Genomic DNA, 20,191 nt, shown 5'->3' on the forward strand with positions numbered 1-20,191 from the left:
TCACACCAATGGCTTATAGACACAGAAGCCATGGATTTGATTTTGGAGCTCCAGGTTTGAATCCTGACGGCTGTGAATGCTTATATCATGAAGCAATTTAAGAAGCAAGTCCCATAATTTTAAGATAACAGATATCTCTGTTTTGTTCAGCAACTTGTTATTCTGTGGACATCCATGAGGTTTTCTTGGAAAAAAATATTGGTCTGCTTTTGCCATTTCCTTCTCCAATAGATTAAGATAAACAGGGTTAAATGACTTCCTTAGGGTCTCACAGCTAGTAAGTGTCTGAGGAAGAATTTGAATTTTGATCAGTACTCTATTCACTAGGCCACTTAGCTGCTGTGTCTCTCTGTTTACTCATCTATAGAATTAGAGAGTTGGGCTAAATAATCTCAAAGGCTTCAGCATGTTCTAGATCCTAAATTAAAAGGAATCTTGTTTTAAAAATTATCTTACCTGGCTTCATTATTAAATTATGAGTTGTTTTGTTCTTATTTTCCCTGTAGGCTTTAGCCTAATCTAGACATTTAGGAATTCAGCCATTAATATTGCTTGTGTAACAGGCATATTATACTGGTTTGGGATAGCTAAAACAAAATTATTTTTAAAAAATCCTCTGTGTGTGTGTCCTTGTCCTTGAAGAGTCCCACTGTGTGGTAACAGCAGCTAATATTCATATAGCATATTAAATATATTGGAGAGTCATAGCAACCCCTTTTTGCAAAAGAAGAAATCAAGGCTTAAAAAGAATTAAATAACTTCATCAACCTCACCTACCTAGAATTTGAAGGTGGATTCTGTGATTCCAAATCTAGGATGATGTTTTTTAGTACTTTGTACTGCTTCCCATTAGATTAATGCAAATGCATATATTACAGGTTGGAGAATGAGCAAGGCCCCTAGATGACCTTGAATATATTTAAAAACTAGTGTGAACCAGTACAGAATATGGTAAATTATTCTCTACTATACAGTTGCCTCAGTTGTCTGATTACTTTAGAAACTTAATGATTATTTGACAAATGAAAAGAGGGAAAATTACACAAATAATTTTATGTAGGACATATGTTTAAATGAAATAGCATTTATAGTATATAATACTGTTTTACCTCTGGAGTAAAATAATATGGTACACTTTTTTTTCATCACCATTTTTGCAAGCTAGAATGGAGTTTACTGTTTCTTCTATCCTTGAATTTATGATACAAGGAGAGTGCTAGTAGTAAAAAATGTTCATTTTTAAAAATGGGTAATGACTTATGTTTTTTAAATCACCTTTATTTTCAGCTTAAAACTTAAAACTTGGGATACTCAGCTTCCCCCAAAGCCATCCTTTTTAATAAAGGACAAAAAGAAAGAGAAGGGAGTGGACTGGGATTGTTTGGGGGTGGGGGTGGAAGGAGGAAGCATCTCAGCAGAATTATCCAACTCATCTCTGGCTCTGAGAGTGTACACAGTGTTCCATACTTCCATGTAGAGAATCCCTGTAAAGGAAGCAGACTACTCACCTCCTGAGGTGATGATGGGCCCTGGGCGCAGATTGGTATTTGTGTGGCATTCAGTCAATACTTGTTTGGCTAAACCTGACTAATTCCTGTTAAGTCTTCAAATTCTTAAAATCGGAAGAGCAGGTGTAAAATTATATTTCACAACATTCTTGCCTCGAAAAACATTTTTGGAGATGACTAATGAGAAATTTGTTTTGCTTGACTCTGCATATCTATTAAAAGGATTTTGTTTTCTTGTATTTCCTTCCCTTCTCTCAATGAGTGGAAGGAGGAGAAAACAGATTTTTTTTGTTAATTGAAAAAAATTAATTAAAAGAAAATGTTAAGTTGTTGGAGATTTTCAGTAGATGGAGATGGTGAAGAAAGGACTTTTTCTCAACAACTTTTGTTGTTGTTTGATCTTGTCTGATTCTTTGTGCCCTGATGGGCCATAATATGGACCATAGCTTCTGTCCTCCATTATCCTTAGCAGTCTATCCAAGCTCATGTTTATTGCTTCATGATACCGGTACTATCCATCTCATCCTCTGGTAATCCCCATTTTCTTTCACCTTCAATCTTTCCCAGCACCAGGGTCTTTTCCAATGAGTCTTGTCTACCCATTATGTGGCCAGGTTTTCTCTCTTTGGTTAATTGAAGACCCACATTGAAATGTAGAGGCATAAATGGGTTTCCTTTTGAAGATTATCAATACGATTGTAAGTGAGCAAAAGAACAATTTATGTAAGCCAAATAATTCTTTTTTTTTCTTTTCTCAATAGTATTTTATTTTTTCCAAATGTATGTTAAGATCGTTTTCAACATTCATTTTTGTAAGACTTTGTGTTTCAAATTTTTTCTCCCTCCCTTATCTACCCCTTCTCCAAGACAGCAAGTAATCTGACATAGGTTAAACATCTACAATCCTTTTAAATGTATTTCCATATTTGTCATGTTGTACAAAAAAATCAGACCAAAAGGGGAAAAAATCATAAGGAAAAGCAAGCAAACAAATAAAAAAGGTGAAAATACTATCCTTTGATCTACATTCAGTCTCCATAATTCTCTCTCTGGATTATGCCAAATATTCTTATCTTTTTTTCTATATATAGGATTTATGGAAACCAGTTTCCTAATTACCTGAAGATTATCCTGATTTTTGAAAAAAAAAGCATTTGATAAATTTGCTTTTGAGGTGCCTTTCCAGCACTCTATTATGATTACTTTATCAAAAGTAAGTCAATAAGGAAATATGTTTTCCATTAGCTACTTGTTGATTTGCAGTAATTATGGGCTCCTAAAAAAGGATCTTGAATCTTTTTTAGTCATGTGATATTTTATTTCACTCTAAAATTTTATACTAAATCATTAGAGTAGAATTGAGAATGGGAAAAGGAAGGGGGTCTTAATTGCATAGTCCTCCATTTGCAAATGAAGAAATTGAGCCTTGGGGATAACAAGAGTTATCATTTCATACAAGCCTCTTGATTGCTTTTCAAAGAAGCTGGCAATGTGCCCTTGCTACCAACAGCCAAAGCTAAATCTGGTCTTTTGTTTTGAGGAAAGGAGGTACACTCTCCATCTGTCCAGGCAAATTATAATCTCACTGGCAAAGCTTGAGCCAAAAAGGAATGTTATGATGTATGAGTGATGGCAATATTAAGGAAATGTATCTTGAACTTTGATCTCTGTTGTAAAATGCTTGCAACAGGATATTTGCAGTGATTTATTGTCCTGCAGAAGTAGGGTTTCTTGATTTAGGACAGGCAATCATTTGCCCGAGGTCATATAACTAGTATTTGCTACAGTGGAGATTTGGCACCTGGAGGCTGGGTCTTATGACCCCCAAATCCTTTGGTCTTTTTTTTTTTTTCTCAATTAAAGCAAAGACTATCTTGTTCTTGAAATTGCCATAGTTTTCTAGGAAGGTGAGCTATATGAATAATTGTGTCTTTGGGGCCATTGCTTCCCTTCTTTCCCTGTCCTTTCCTATTTCTGGATATCTCTTCAACTGTTTATTAAAGCAGTCCTTCTAACAGGATTTTAAAGTAGCACAAGTTGTAAAACTTTGTTTTGAACATTGAAAGGTAATAGATTTAATACCAACATCTGAATGTTGGATAATAATGATAATAATAATAAAACACAATATTTATATAGAGCTTACTATGAGCCACTCACTGTGCTAAGGACTATACTCCAGAGAAATATTTACATTTTAGAACCCATCATAGATTTAAGGTTAGAATGACTTTAGAGGTCATCTATACTAGGGATTCCTTACTTTTTTGTGTCATTTATCCCTCTTGAAGTCTAGTGAAACTTACAGACCTGAGGAAAAAAAGATTTGAAATGTATAGAATAAAATGTAAACAATTGCAAAGCAATGCTAATCAATCACATAAAGAGAGTGAAACTATGAAGACAGGATCAAAGCACAGCACAGTATTTTCACCTTTTTCTTTTTTTTTCTTTCTCAAAGTTTTCTCCTCCCCTTCTTTTGGTCTGATTTATCTTGCACAGAATGACAAATATAGAAATGTGTTTAGAAGATTTGCACATTTAACCTGTTTTGGATTGTTTGCTGTCTTGAGGAGGGGGAGGATAAGGGAGGGAGAGAGAAAAATTTAGAACACAAAGTTTTACAAAAATGAATGAATGCAGCCACATGGTATAGTGACTCTGGAGTCAGGGGGAACCTGAATTCAATGCACCTCAGATACTTAGCACTTACTAGCTGTGAGACCCTGGGCAACTCAAACCAAATTGCCTCACTTCTGCCCAAAATACATACATAGATACATATATATGAGAAAAAATGAATGTTGAAAACTATCTTTACATGTATTTGGGAAAAATAAGATACTATTTTGAAAAAAAGGATTGCAAAGGGCATAAAAATTTCCCTTTCTTTTTTTCTTCCTCCCTTTTTCTTCTTTTCTTGCCATCTTATTTTGTTTGCAATTTTGAATGGCTTTGAGGTACCACTGATAAAGCACAACGTGTGATAATTACATGAGCCAGTCAAGAAGAATGATAAGCTCACTCTGCACATCACTGAGCTTGGGAGGATACAGAAAAATACAAAAAACAGGCTCTTGCCTTTAAGGAGCTCACTAATGAACAGATTTCTGTTATCTGTACTGGTGTTTATTTGGCCAAACTCAAAGCAATTTTTCTCTCTTTGTCTCTCTCAGTCCCTCTCAAAATTGATTATTTAAAAGTGGTTGGCATTTCTAGTAGTCAGCTATTTGCTTTTTTGAGGCCATATGATGTGAAAACAAAATATTTTTCATTTTAAGTTAACATTTTTGGATTATGATATATTTAGTATAGTACTGTTAGGTGATCTAGTGGATAGAGTGCTGAGTCTGGAGTCGGGAAGACCTGGTTAAAATCTGGCCTTAGATACTTCTCAGATGTGACTCTGGGCAAGAAACTAGGTCTCAGTTTTGTCATCTGTAAAATGAACTGGGGTAGGAAATGGCAGATCACTTCAGTATCTTTGCCAAGAAAACCCCAAATCAGATCATGAAGAGTCAGACAGGACTGTCTCAACAATGGCAAACTTTGTGTGTGTCTCTGACATACACATAATATATATTATGTATGCACAAATATATATATTATATATATATCTTTTAAATTCATAATTTTTGTTTTAGATCTTGACTTTCATAAACCTCTTAAGTTGTTGAATTTTGAAGGATAATACACTTATGAATAACTGCTTCCTTCTTATAATGCCCCCTCATTTCCCCCCTTTCTCCTTACATATATTATTTGACTTTCATTTTAAAAGTCAATTTGGTTTCATTCTGAACTAGGAGAGACTATGGATATCTAGAAGACCTCTATATTTTTCTGCTCTTGATTTCATCTCTTCATGCTTATTATCTGGTTTACATGGAATGAAAAAGGATGGATAGTAAAGAATGATTTTATTTTAATTGCTAATTTTATCATAAAAAATTTTGTCTCCATGAAAATACATATTACCCAAATTCTAGTAAATATGGTCCTTGCTAATAAGGAGCCCAGAATCTAATGAATAACTTTTAAGAATTCTTTAAACAATCCCACTATTTGTGAATTTGACCCCTCTGTTTCATAGGATTAATTTAGTATTATCTAAAATCCTATTTTAATTGAAAATATATTAATATCCCCTCAGGATGAATATAAACCAACAGAGGGAAAACTAGGGGGTAGCTCTGATTTCTACAGAGCATTACATTTTGATTAGGTCTCAAAGTCCTATGTTGATACCTTAGATTCTTTTGTAAAGATATATACATTTGCTTTTTTTTTTTTTTTTTTAAGACAGGATTGTAAGCATACATTCCAACTGGTTTAAAACTCATTGCAGCCAGTATTTAATTGAATTCCAAAAGATAGAGGACAATTTTTCATTCTTACTTCCAAATAAAAATAAAAAATTAATTAGTATCTTTGAGAGTCTGCTTCATGGATTTGAAGCATGCTCAAAAGAAAATTAAACAAGACTTAAGATCAAGTCCAGCCTTAGAAACTTACTAGCTAGATGTTCCTGGGTAAGTCATTTAAATTTTCTCAGTTTTACCATCTGCAAAATGGGTTCTATTTCCTACCATCTTAGACTTGTGAAGGTTAAATGAGATAAATAATGCATAGTTCTTTGCAAACCTTCAACCATTATAAAAGTGTTATTTATAATAATATTAAGATATTGTGTTACTAGTATTTATCTATCCTATTCATTATTGAAATTTGAACTAAATCATTTATTAGCTCTACATTATCATACCGCAGAGCACAAGTATATATTGTAGTTCATTACTGTTTATACCAATGAGAAACTGAGAAAAGAAATAGTAGAATGTAAGTTTTTAGGTGGTACAATGGATGGAATGCTGGACTGAGAATCGGAAGATTCATCTTCATGAATTCAAGTCTGGCCTCAGACACTTCCCAGCCTGTTTCCTCATTTGTGAAATGAGCTGGAAAAGGAAATTGCAAACTGCCCTAGTATCTTTACATAGAAAACCCGAAGAGGGTCAACACTATTTTTGAGGTGAATACAATTGAACTACAGCAATAATAAGCTTCCCAAAGGCAAGTATCCCCAGGTCTGATTCTTAATAAATGTTTATTGATTTATTTGGATTGTATCCCTGAGGTACATGATTTTTCCTATGTTTTTCCCTCTTTCCCTGCCTTATTCCCAATTATTTTAGATGTTGCTGTAGTAGATATGAGTGATATTTCCAGACAGCCCTCCCTCTTCTATCACCTTGGTGTTCGGGAAAGCTTTGACATGGCCAATAATGTTATACTCTACCATGATATTGATGCAGATACTGCTCTCTCACTTAAGGTAAAGTATGCTTTTCAGATCCTTTTATATAACATAGTTTAGGTGAGTGAAATTCTAGTAAGGACTGCAGTGAATCCAGTTGTACTTGAGGAAGACCATATGTTGGAATAATATGAGAGGTAAACTTAGTCCCACAGTCCCAGAGATTTGGTCTAGCAAAAAGAATCTGCCTGCATAGTGAGGATCTTTATTATAAAGCTTGCCACTGAGTTGAGTTCTTTCAATGAAACTCAAAACCACTGAATGCAAGTGCACTTCTGGAAAGTTACTTGTGATTTTTTAACTCATTAGGAACTACGTAATGGGAAGTGACCTCCTGGTTGTTCCATACTTTATATCTCCACTTCTGGCATTTTCTCTGGCTGCTCTCCTCCATTCTGACTATCACCCTCTTTGAGTTCCCTTAACTTCCAACTAAAATCCCACCTTCTTCAGGAAGCCTTCTCTAATCCTTTTTCACAGTACTGTATTCCTGCTCATCCTGTGAACAGCTTGTGCTGTATGTATGTTTATATGTTGTATTTCCAATTAGACTATAAGCTACTTGAGGGAGGGGAATCTTTCTTTTTTTGCATCATTTTTGATATTCCCCAGTACTTAGCCCGGCATCAGAGCACATAGTAGGTGCTTAATAAATATTGAATAAATAATTAAAGTGTATGCAAACCCAGTTTATGAAGTTTGAGGCAATACCTTCCACTCATTTAAGCTGGCCTTACTATCATGAATAATTTACAGCTGGAACATCACCCATTTGAAATTGCACTATTCCTTTAGTGTGTGATTTCAACCATATCTTCAGCCTCCAATTAGCTAATTAGATGATAAATGATACTTGTAAAAATATTTTAAAATATGGAAAATGTTAGCTTCTGCCATTTTGCCTAGCCATTGCTCTGTATCCATATTTAGAGGAAAAATTAGCTCTCTGGTTAGTATTACAAGTAAATTGGATAATTTTTGTGCTATTCAGAAACTACTAAAGATTAAAAAATATTTTTAGTATGTTTTGCATACTAACTTAGCATAGTGTAAGCTTTTAGAACGGTCTTATTTTTAAAATTTAATGCTTAAGTTGACATATCCCAGATCCAAATAATAGTAATATGCTATTAACATTTTAGCAATTAGGTCCATATGATTGTAACCAAAGAAACCAATTAATTTTTATAATTGCAATTCTACATTGGTTCCCAAGAATGCTGAGGCATATTCAAATGAATCCAATGCCAAATGGCACCATTATATAGACAGATTTGGATTTCATTAAGGTTGTTAAATTTGTAACTGCATATATAAGAGTAACATGTTTTTAATATGATATGATTTTAATATGTCTTATTCCTCATTTCAATAAGATAATTAGTTATGGAGCTTAGTGAAAAGTTATATAAGCTGGATAAAAATTAGAAGAGATCATTTTAATGAAATGGGGTTGGGTAGTTAATTATGATACCAGAAATTATTGCTAGTCCCTTCTTTGGGGATTAGAAATTTTGAAGCATCCAAAGAGTATTTCACATAGATTTAGGAGGAAATATATGGGCATTATGACTATTTTTCCATGACTTATTAATTGATGTGTTTCAAGTGTTGAATAATCATTTTCCAAATTAACTAGATAAATTAGATATATCCAAATGGAATCCTTAGAATTCTAATGGGGACTAACCTCCACTCCCACCCCCTAGTCCCCTTAGTATCAGATGCTAGAAGTTGATATGGCTTCAAAATGGCCCTACCTCATGAGGAAAGGTCTATGAATCCAAGAGACTCAAAAACTTGTAAGGGAAAATTAACAGGGGAAAAGGAATGGGGAAATTTCCATTACTTTAAATGATTCTAGCCAGCAATTTGCAGGTAGGTAAATAGCTGCCCTTATAAATTGTTTTTATAATTAATTCTTTTCAAAAACATGTCTTGATTTTATCTTGTTTGTTTCTTTCAGGATATGGTTACTCAAAAAAACACAGTAAGTATTAAGTCCTTAGACTTTTAGCCTTAATTTAAAAATATAAAAGCTACATTGCAAAAATTTCCTTAGGTCTGCCTCAGTAGAACTTTGAAGACTATTGATGCAAAACTACCTGATGTTTGAAGCTGTAGATATGAAGGAAGTAGGATCTTTCCCTGAGGTTGGGGGGAGAGAGATTGGCCAATAAGCACAAACCTTATAAACATTCGCTACATGGACTTCTGGTCTATTTACCGTATTGAGAAAGACTGGAAGCTAAGCCAGAACTGAGAATGCTTGCTAAAGCATTTCCTTATTTTCCTTGTTGGCTGTGTTAGAGGGGATATGTTCTCCAGCCTTTGTTTGGGATGGAAACTTGTAGTTTTTGTAGGCTATGGGGTTCCTTAGGCCAACTCTCATTCTTATAGATGGATGACTTTGATTCCACAGGGGACTGACTACTCCTCCCCTTCACCCCAGAGGATTTTCTAGGGGTACCTTGAGCAGCAAAGGATTATCTTTTTCTAATATTATTGGCTTGAGTCTCAATTAAACCCCAGTTTCCTCCAATATAAATTGCCAGTGACAGAATGTCCTTTATATTATTAATATTCCAGTAATTAGTCCCTGGAATGTGGCTTAGCTGATGTATAAATTGCTCCCTCATATTTGTGTTCAGTCTGCTTCAAGCAGATCTTGCGCCTCACCCTTAGCTGCCCACAAAATCCAGCTCATAGAACATTGGTACCTCAGTCTCTCAACTTTTTAAAGAAATCACTGGGTTATATAACCTAGTCTTCACCTAGCAACTGGAATAAGTATAAAAAAGACAAAATTCATGACTTTAGGCTTGAGAGGTAAGCTTAAAGTTTGAGGCTCCTCTTTCTTCCCAGAAGTACCTACCTTGGAACGCAATTCTTGGTCACAGGCTTGACAAATTACTTTGTGAAGGCATTTTTACTAAGTGTTCTCAGTTTTGGTTCAGAAGCTAATTAGAAAAACTTTTTCAAGTGGTAAGTATATGAGAAAAAAAATACCTGCTCATTCTTTTTTTTTTCCTTTTTCTTTTAAAATGGTATTATATTTTTTTCAAATACATGCAAAGATAATTTCCAAATTTTTCTCTTTCCCCCCTTGCCTCAAGATAGCGAGCAATCTAATACAGCAATCTAATACCTGCTCATTCTTAAAGTCCACATTAGGAAACATCCTTTTGTGAGCTCATAAGGATTGGACTTATTGACCAACCTTCCTTCTGCTCCTGTTATAGAGAGATGAAGAGATTAAATAGCTTTATCTTCATGTTACAGCTTTAATAGGGGAGACTTTTTTTTCTTTTTAATTTCAAGATGGTTTCATGATCTTCAGAAGAGAAGATTCATGTCCATATCCCAAATGTTGGTGATTCTCCTACTCCTACAACAATTTAGATACTGTATTCACAAGTAAAAACCTTCACATTCTTAAACAATAGGGAATCAGTGGAGCAAACATTGGACCATGAATGAGGATGCTTGAGTTCTAATTCTAGGACTACCACTAATTAGTTATATTTCTTAGGAAGAAGAACTAAAACTTTATATTTATTTTTTTTTCCATCTGCAAAATAGTGGGATTTTATTAAGTGAATCTTCAAGGCCTCCTTTTTCTCTAAAATTCTAAATGAATTGTATTGTACTAGGAATAATAAGTAGAATTTAGGAAGACTACAAGGAATGAGTGTGAAAAGCTTCTTTTTAGTGGTAGTATTTTTAAAGCTCTCTAAAGACTACTACAGGAACTTCTTGAATCTGACTGCCAGACATCTCAGCTTTTGAAAGTTCTTACCTTACAGATGGCCTGCATGTTCCATACTTCTTCCCAGTTCTGCTTCTATCTTCTCTCTTATATTCTCTCCCTCTATATTTTTAGTAATTCCTTCTCCTTCTGGTCACCATGTAATTCTTGGCAAGTACATTTTGTAGGTTTAAAAACTTTTTGAAAAAATTGGGAAGCAATCTTTTTGTAATTAGTTTTTGTGTAGTTTCTGGCTTGTATGCCTAGTTTTTGTTCATGTACCTTTAAGGGTCAAGATGGCTACATGCTATCCGAAAAAATTAAAGGATTAAAAATGATTATGAAGTTGGAAAAAAGAAATCAAGAGGAAATTTTCAGAGTTTTCCGTGATTTGAAGGTTAAAAAGACTGAGTGAAAGGTGCTTAATGATAACCTTTAGGTAGCTGAAAGATTACAAGGAGGATAGAAACTAAGTATTCTTCAATCTCCAATATGGCAGAACAAAGAAAAAAAAAGGTGTTTGAGAGAGTTAAGTTAGTTAATAATACAAAGAAGCAAGCAACATGACCTAGAGGAGATCATGGCAATATGCTGTCATATTCCATACCAGAGTGTGCCCAACCAATTTAAAACTAGGAATTATTTAACAAAATAAATAAAAATATTAAAGCAAATAATAATACATTAAAAAAAAAAAAAAAACTAAATCTCTGTATTTTGTTGGGATCTTTCTGGGCAAATTAAGGAGGGGCCAGCATTAGTGGTTTCCATTTCTATTTGAGTTTGACGGAATGGAGAGAGAGTTAGCCTGAATATTTGCAAGACCTTAATTCATGTTAACCATGTGGCCTTGGAAAATCACTTTATGTTTCATTGCTCCTAGTAGCCCTTTTAATGCTTTAAGTTACAGAGTAGGTGCCAATGTACATTTGTTGAAAGTTTCAGTACTGAGAGCTCCCAGTACCAATGAAATCAAAGGTCTTAATGCCAGAAAACAAAAACAAATACCAAACAAAAAACCCGGACAGTATCTTCCTATGAAGGAGGATTAGACTTTAGAATTTAGTATCAAAGTGATATGTGAATTCTCAACCAAATCCTAGCCTTTTGAGAATAATGATTTGCTATCTGTCTCTTTCATTTGAACTAGATAAACCTAGATAGCAAGAGCTAGATTAGATCACCTCCTAACTATTTTTCTAGCTTGATGAATGTATGATTCTTGGTTCAACTCAGATGACATTTTCTGGAATACAGGGCTACTTGGTGTAACTCCAACATCATTAATAGGACTCTTTCCCCCCCCCCCCCCCCCCCTGAGGCTGGGGTTAAGTAACTTGCCCAGGGTCACACAGCTAGGAAGTGTTAAGTGTCTGAGACCAGATTTGAACTCGGGACCTCCTGAATTCAAGGCTGGTGCTCTATCCACTGAGCCACCTATCTGCCCCCCCATATGACTCTTTAATGCTAAAATTCTAGAGCTGAAAAGTCATGGATATAGTCATGGAGTAAAGCATCTATATTAGATGAAATGGTCTGCACACTGGAAAAAGGAGATATTCTTATTTGGGAGCAAGGAGCAGTCATTTAAAATTCTTAGCAGTAACCATATAATATGCTAAGTCCAGGTGAGAGGTAGATAAAGGAAGAGATGTATAAGAAAGTTGGAAAGGTAGGGGGGGCCAGTTTATAAAGGTGTTTGAACAAAGAATTTTATATCTGTTTCTACAAGTGATAAGGAACCCTTGAATTGACTGAAAGGAAGATAATCTGTGGTCTGGAGGATTAATCAGACAAGACGGAATGGGTTATTTCAAGAGTTAAAGCATGAGATGATGAGTGCCTGTGCTAGGGTGGAGTCAATATCGGGGGACAGTAAGGGCTATATGGCAGAGATGTTATGAAAGTAAAAAATAAAAACCAACAGACCTTGGCAACAGATTGAATATGAAGGGTGAGAATTAGCAAGGACTTGAGGATGACATCTAGATTGCAAGCCTAGGAGGGTGATGGGCCCCCAACAGTAATAGGGAAATTTGGAGGAGAAGGAGTTTGAGGGGGAAAGCTAATGAGTAGCAGTTTGGGGCAAGCTGAGTTTAAGGCTGTAGCAGATGGACTGAATAAGTAGATAATGAGAATCATGAGTATAGAGATAACAGAAACCATGGGAGCTGAAGAGTAAAAAGACTCATCTAACCTTTAGGAGGCATAAATTCAACAATGAGTCAGCAAAGGAGACTGAGAAAGAGCTGTCTAATGGGGAGGAGGAAAACCAGGAAAAAATATCAGGAAAACCTAAAAAGAAATTACCACTATTAGTAACTTTGGAAAGAAAGATTTAGGTTGAATGATGAGGTCAGAAGCCAGGTTTGTAAATTTAAAAAGAGAGTAAGAGGAAAGGAAGTGAAGACATGTATTAAAATGGACTTATCAAGGAATTTAACCACAAAGGGGAGATGATAGATGGGATGATAACTAGCAGGAATGACTGGATCAAATGAGAGTTTTTGGAAGATGGGGAAGACATGGGCATATTTGTAAGCAGTAGAGAAGTAGGCAATAGACAGGGAAGTATTAAATGAATGAGAGATTGAGGATAATCAAAGGCAAAATATGCTGGAGGAGATAGGAAGGATTGTAGATCATTTAGGATTGGAGGGCTTTACCTTCACAAGGAAAAAGACTAATTCTTCATGTGAAATATAGAATAATGAAGAGATGATGTAAGTGGTAGGCTAATTGACCTCTGAGGTCCCTTCCAACTCCAGAATTATGCTATTACCATCTTATTACTAGAAAGTCCTTCAGGTTGTCACTTCAGTTTCTGCTGTTTAGGTAGAACTGTGTCCATTGTAGTTCTAGATAAAACTAGTGAAATACCACATTTTTATCTTTACTAGTTTGTTAGTGATAATGTTATTTACACATCTCATATGCCTTATTTGGTCTTTTTTGTTTAATCTTAAAAGCACATTTATATTCATTTATTTTTGTTGTGGCAATTGGGATTAAGTTCATTATTAAATATTTATTAAGATCAGCATCTTTTGTTTGGGCTCTCTGAAATGATTACTATTTTTATTGTATTTTGGTCTGAAAAGGATAATTTTAGTATTTTGGCCATTTTATATTTAGATACAATTTTCTGATCAGCTTCCCCTTTATTTTTCAAAATTAAATGCAAATATTTTCCCTAGCTACTTTGTATAAATCATCTTTGAAAACACAAGGAAATTTTCAGTTCTTGGAAAGGTATTAGGTATTTGCTTTAAGGGCAAGTAGGTGGTATAGCAGACAGAGAACCAACCCTGAAGTCAGGAGGATCTGAGTTCAAATCTTGCTTCACTTAATACTTCTTAGCTGTGTGACCCTGGGCAAGTCACAAAGCTATTTGTAAAAATAAGTGGTAGGCTGGCCTCTGAGGTCCCTTCAAACTCTAGAATTATATTACCATCTTATTACTATGTCTCTTCAATTTCTGCTAAGTGACTAGGAAATTGTATCTAAATATAAAATGGCCAAAATATTAAGTTTATCCTTTTCAGACCAAAATGCAACAAATATAGTAATCATTTCAGAGAGTCCAAATAAAAGATACTGACCTTAATGAAGATTTAATAATGAATTCTCATATAATAAGTAAATGATAGGTAAAATGGATAATTAAAAAAAACAAGGTTAATAATGAAACAACATCAAAACTTTTAGAATTGCAGCTGAAATCGTTCTTAAGAAAAATTATGTCTCTAAAAACATATGTTAAAGTAGAAAAAGAATGGATAAATGTAATGAATATACATTTAAGAAAAATCTAAAATATGCAAAAAAGTAGAAATCTCAAAAATTCAGAAGAAATAAGTTGGAAACCAAAAGGATTGTAAAAATGATAAACACAATTAAAAGCAATTTTTTTTTAAATAAGGGCAACTTCTCTCTTATACACATTAAAAAGGAAATAATTTCCAGGTAATATGTTGAAGTAATAGGTGATGTCATCTTCTTTATTGTTATTATTTTTTAAACAGCTTTATGTATTATATATTTTCCAGCTATTAAATTGTTCTGGCCTTGAAATAGCACACTATAAATTCAATGAAATCTTTGAATGGAAGGTTTTTGTTGTTGTTGATGTTTAAATTGCTATCATGGGGGGCAGCTAGGTGGCACAGTGAATAGAGCACCAGCCTTGAATTCAGGAGGACCTGAGTTCAAATCTGCTCTCAGACACTTAATACTTCCTAGCTGTGTGACCCTGGGCAAGTCACTTAATCCCAGCCTCAGGAAAAACAAACAAACAAACAAACAAATAAATAAATTGCTATCATGAATAAATAGCTAATTTCTAAAGAAATAGGACATTAATTTAGTACTTTGGAGCATACATTCAAAGCTATTTAAATAGAAGTAGTAAACAAAAATTTTTCTCTCTCATGAAGAAATTCTAATGGTCATGCATAATTATGATGATGTGACATTTATGTAACATGTAATTATGTAACATTTATATAGCACTATGAAGTTTACAAGGCTCTTTATAAATATGATTCATTTCATTCCCACAACCTGCAAGATAGGTGCTATTATTACAGATGCTATTTTACAATTGAGGAAACTAATGCATTAATAGCCAGGGCAGGAGAAAAAAAATGCATTTCCTCAAAATGGTATTATTTCTTGACATTTATTTCAACAATTGAAAAAATTTTAAATATTTAATTGTTGGCTTCAAAGTTTATCTCAGCTACTCTTCTTCACTAACAAAAAGTAGATATCTTTATTTTTTTATTAATTTTCTGTTAAATATTTTAAATTGTAAGTAGTGAGAAAATCAAAATTTACAATGAAAAGAGCAATGTTTCAGGAGTCTAAGGACATGGATTTAAATACTGAAACTAATTAATTGTATGATTTGGGCAAGTCATTTAAACTCCATGTGCTTCATATTCTTCAACTATAAAATAAGAGAGTTGGAAAAGATGGCCTCCAACACTTACTAGCTATGTGACTGAAAAAAGTTGCCTCAGTTTCCCATATGTAAAATGAGCTGGCTAAAGAAATGGCAAACCACTCCAGAATCTTGGCCAAGAAAATCCCATGACAGGTCATGAAGAGTCCTACATGATTGAAATGAATGAACAAAAAGGGAGAGAATGTAGAGAGAGAAAAGATAGTGAATCAGGAAGGTGCACCATCACAAAAACCAAGGTAGGTAATAAGGAGGACAAACAAGGTGATCCACATTCGCAAATATTGGAAAAAGGTCAAAGAGGATAAGAATTGAGGAAATGACCATTGGCTATAGCAATCAAAGAGGTTATCTCTGAGAAACAAATTTCAATAGATTTGTCTGAAAACATATTTTAGGCCAAATAATTGAGAGTAAAGGTTCTTAACTTTATTGTGTGTCATGAATTCCTCTGGCAAACACTAGGGCTCCTTTTGCAGAATTATGTTTTTAAATGTGTAAAATGAAACATAGATTCATAAAGAATTTTGATTCCACTGAAATACAGTTATCAAAATATTTTTCCCATCCAAGTTCATGAATCCCCTAAAATTTATCTATGGCCCTGGACCCTAAATTGAGAGCTTTATTTCACATGAGTAGAAACCACCTTTGGTATTCCTTCAAGTCAATAAATTCAGTAAGTATTTATAAAGGCTTGTTCTGCATATAATAGTTTGCTAGGCACCAGGAGAGAGAGATATGATGATTAAATAAGATGATCCTAGTTCATGTGAAGTTTTTAATCCTAGAAGGGGGATGCAGTTCAAACACATGGTTGTGATACAAATAGAGCATGAAAAGAATGGAAGAGAGGCAGATACAGTAAATAAAATTACATCCAACTTTGCAGGGAAGGGGACCCAAGGAAAGCTTCATAGAAGAGGTCACATTTGAATTTAATTTTTAAGGAAAAAATTTCAACAAACAGAAGACCCTTTTCTCTCTTATTATGTCATTGCATATTTTTCATGGTAGACTTCATTAGGATGAGAAAGAACAGAAGTCAAGATGAGCAAAGTACACATCTATTTCCCCCTTTTTAAAAGGGGAACCCTGACTAAATCAAGATTCTATGCTAGTTTTTATTAGTGGGGGCAAGGATTTAAAATAATATGGCTGCATGTTATTCATTGGATGGGATGTAGTTTCTACCCAGAAAAAATATGATCTTGAAAATGATAGCTTTGTGTATTTTCACTTTTATGATTTCTATCTTAATAATCGCTGTTTCTGTCTGTATTTGTATATCTTTGTGGTTTTGTTTCTTCTTTTTCTTCTTCTTTTTTTTTGTTTTCTTTCAATTTGGAGTAGGCTGAAGGTGTCAACTACAAAATTTTTCTTCCTGTCTCAGTACCTCCTGAATACCACAGTGATAATTTGAGAAGAAAAGTATGTAATTCTCATTCTGCTTATTCCTGCTGATTGATTAAACCTATTTTGCTGCATGATGCCAGCCTTTGCTCTAATTACTCTAACATTTTAAAGTTTAAAGGTATTAGAGAATTATGATGGCATAGGCTATGTAATGGAAAGAACACTAGGTTGGAAGTTAGACCTCATTTCTAGTCTTGATTGCTCCTAACTTGCTGGGTAATGTTGGACAAGTCAGTTTAACACAGAGACTTATTTTCCTTCCTATAATTGAGAGGGCTGGATGATATCAGAGATTGCCAGTGATTTGGTTCAAAGGGTTCATGCTAAAAATTCTTCTATGGTACCATAAGTAGTAAATAATTGTCCATTAAATATCTTTTCCTTCTGTGACAAGCATGTTTGGAGCATCTGCATGTTTGAATAATTTTTGGTTTGTTTCTGTATCAGTTCAATGTGAAATCTTATAAAATAGTAAGTATGTGAGGTCTTGATAGATGACATCTTTTAATTTTTATGGATGTTTCATGTAAAATATTCATAATTGTTTTATAGAATTTTATAATTTTATATTTAGAGTTTTCAGAATTATAGGTAAAATAAAATTAAATATTTTGTAATTTTAATTATGTAATACACATTTTAATTTGGATTTTGAAGGACAAGGTTATCACTGATTTTTATAAGTACTTAATGACTAAACCTAAAAGAATGTTATTATCAATATATTAGATTACCTGGGGGATCACAACATTTCAGTGTTGTTGAAATGGAGTTGAAAAACAAAATCATTAGGAACCACTGGACTATATGATATTTAAGAGCTTTTTTAGCACTAAAAATTTCTGATTTCTTGTGATGGCCTTTTATCCAAGTAGATAATAACAACTCAAAATAGTTAAGGGATTATTGGCAAGGTTGTCTTAGAGAGGTCATGTCTTCACTTAAAAAAACCCAAAATCTTTTTTATAATAAACAACAATCATCAATAAATATAAATTTTTGATATTCAAAGACAACCATAAAAAGGTTGTATATGAACTTTGGTTATATATACTTTATTTTAAAATACATATTAAATTTAACATGGTAGTGACAAAGTTGTCCAGTTTGTGTATCCTAATGACCTTTAAACATTTCTTTCTATATATTTAAAAGTTTCTTCAGCATATTTTAAGATATTGATACTCCCTTTTTGCATCTTTATATTAGATACTAACTAAACCACTTGATTATTCAATAATATGATATTTTTATTTTTAGCAATTTTTGGCAGTCTGAAACTATTGTTTGTGTTGGAGATAATTTTTATGAATCTTATGATTAAACAAATAGAAAAGATAGTAAAAAGATTGTTGGAATAAATCTATGACTAATATTTAAGTATTTTTTTTATTATATATATATGTATATATTTTATAATATTATCCCTTGTATTAATTTTTCCAATTTACCCCCCCTCCCTCTATTCCCTCCCCCCGACGACAGGCAATACCATACATTTTACATGTGTTACAATATAGTCTAGGTACAATACATGTGTGCGAATATCATTTTCTTGTTGCACAATAAACATTAGAATCCGAAGGTACATGCAACCTGGGCAGACAGATATTAGTGCTAACAATTTTCATTCCCCTCCCAGTGTTTCTTCTCTGGGTGCAGCTACCTCTGTCCATCATTGATCAACTGGAAGTGAGTTGGATCTTCTTTATGTTGAAGATTTCCACTTCCATCAGAATACATCCTCATACAGTATTGTTGTTGAAGTGTACAGTGATCTTCTGGTTCTGCTCATTTCACTCAGCATCAGTTGATTTAAGTCTCTCCAGGCCTCTCTATATTCCTCCTGCTGGTCATTTCTTAAGCAATAATATTCCATAACCTTCATAACCACATTTACCCAACCATTCTCCAACTGATGGACATCCATTCATCCTCCAGTTTCTAGCTACAACAAAAAGGGCTGCCACAAACATTTTGGCACATATATGTCTCTTTCCGCTCTTTAGTATTTCTTTGGGATATAATCCCAGTAGTAGCGCTGCTGGGTCAAAGGGTATGCACAGTTTGATAACTTTTTGGGCATAATTCCAGATTGCTCTCCAGAATGGCTGGATTCTTTCACAACTCCACCAGCAATGTATTAGTGTCCCAGTTTCCCCACATCCCCTCCAACATTTGTATGACTAATATTTAACAAAACAAAAAAAAAATTCACATGAATCTGAATTTGCTGTGAATTGCTTACAAAATATATTCTTTTGATCAGCTAAAGAAGGAATTATGCCTTTTAAATTTACACAGGCTAACAATTATTAGGATTTCCAATGGTTATTTGCTTGTTGGAGTGGTTATTATTTTTATCACTCCCTTGACCAGTGATTTAAATATTTTATTTATCACGCCATCTTCATTTTTCTCCTTAAGAATTTTTATAGACAACTTGCTTCTGAATTTTGTCCAGTATAATTTGTTGTCATGGATTTTAATTTATTTTTCCCGTATAACCCCATCACCAAATCACAATATTTTTACAGGTTATGCAATATTTCATGAATTCACTTATGATGATCATTTTGTCCTGGGTTGATATTCAAATAGGTTACATATGTACTAAGGTGCTGATTTTTCTTTTCAAAAAGGCTGTGTTGAGTAAAAATTGTGAAGACAATTTCTTTTCCCTTCTCTGACCTATCCCACAATATCAAACTGAAAACCAAGTTCAGAATACTGCTTAGATAAATTCTTTTGCAAACATCTTACTTACCCCAAACTAATTAGTTATAAGCCTTGAGCTTGCATTGACATGTTTTGCCACCTGCCACTAGCCGTAAATAAAAATAAGAGGTCATATCACTTGGCACTGTTGGGCAGTGTTTCCATCTTGGCACCAATGGGTTCTTGGCAGTCTTGTAGGGAGATCTGAAACAGCTAATGTAAATTCATTCCAAATTGAAGAGGATATTCTAGATGAGCTAGTTTTATTTGTTGTTCATTTTATGGATTAAAGAGCATCAAAAGTACTTTATTATGTTATATTTGGCAAATTTTGATGTATGGGAATGACATTTTTACTTTTCATTCATGATTTGCCTGCTAAGATAGATTTGACCACATTGAGCTTTGCTATTTTGATTTTAAGGTTAGGCCTCTTGAGATCTATGTGGTACAGTTAACTGTGATGTGAGGTTGCATTACCTTTTTATTAACAAAAACTTACACTTAAAAATTTAGCT

General features: G+C 33.7%; 1 protein-coding gene across 2 annotated transcripts in view; it reads left to right on the top strand.

The window, feature by feature from the left end:
• MAP3K15 (mitogen-activated protein kinase kinase kinase 15) overlaps positions 1–20,191 on the top strand; it is a 132,651-nt gene that overhangs the window by 14,029 nt on the left and 98,431 nt on the right. For both annotated transcript variants that reach the window (XM_074300970.1, XM_074300971.1), the window contains exons 2-3: positions 6,704–6,843; positions 8,792–8,815. In XM_074300970.1, the coding sequence (XP_074157071.1) occupies positions 6,704–6,843; positions 8,792–8,815 (164 nt within the window). The remainder of the gene's footprint in view (positions 1–6,703; positions 6,844–8,791; positions 8,816–20,191) is intronic.

Source organism: Sminthopsis crassicaudata, chromosome 3 (assembly GCF_048593235.1).
Source record: "Sminthopsis crassicaudata isolate SCR6 chromosome 3, ASM4859323v1, whole genome shotgun sequence".
NCBI lineage: Eukaryota > Metazoa > Chordata > Mammalia > Dasyuromorphia > Dasyuridae > Sminthopsis > Sminthopsis crassicaudata.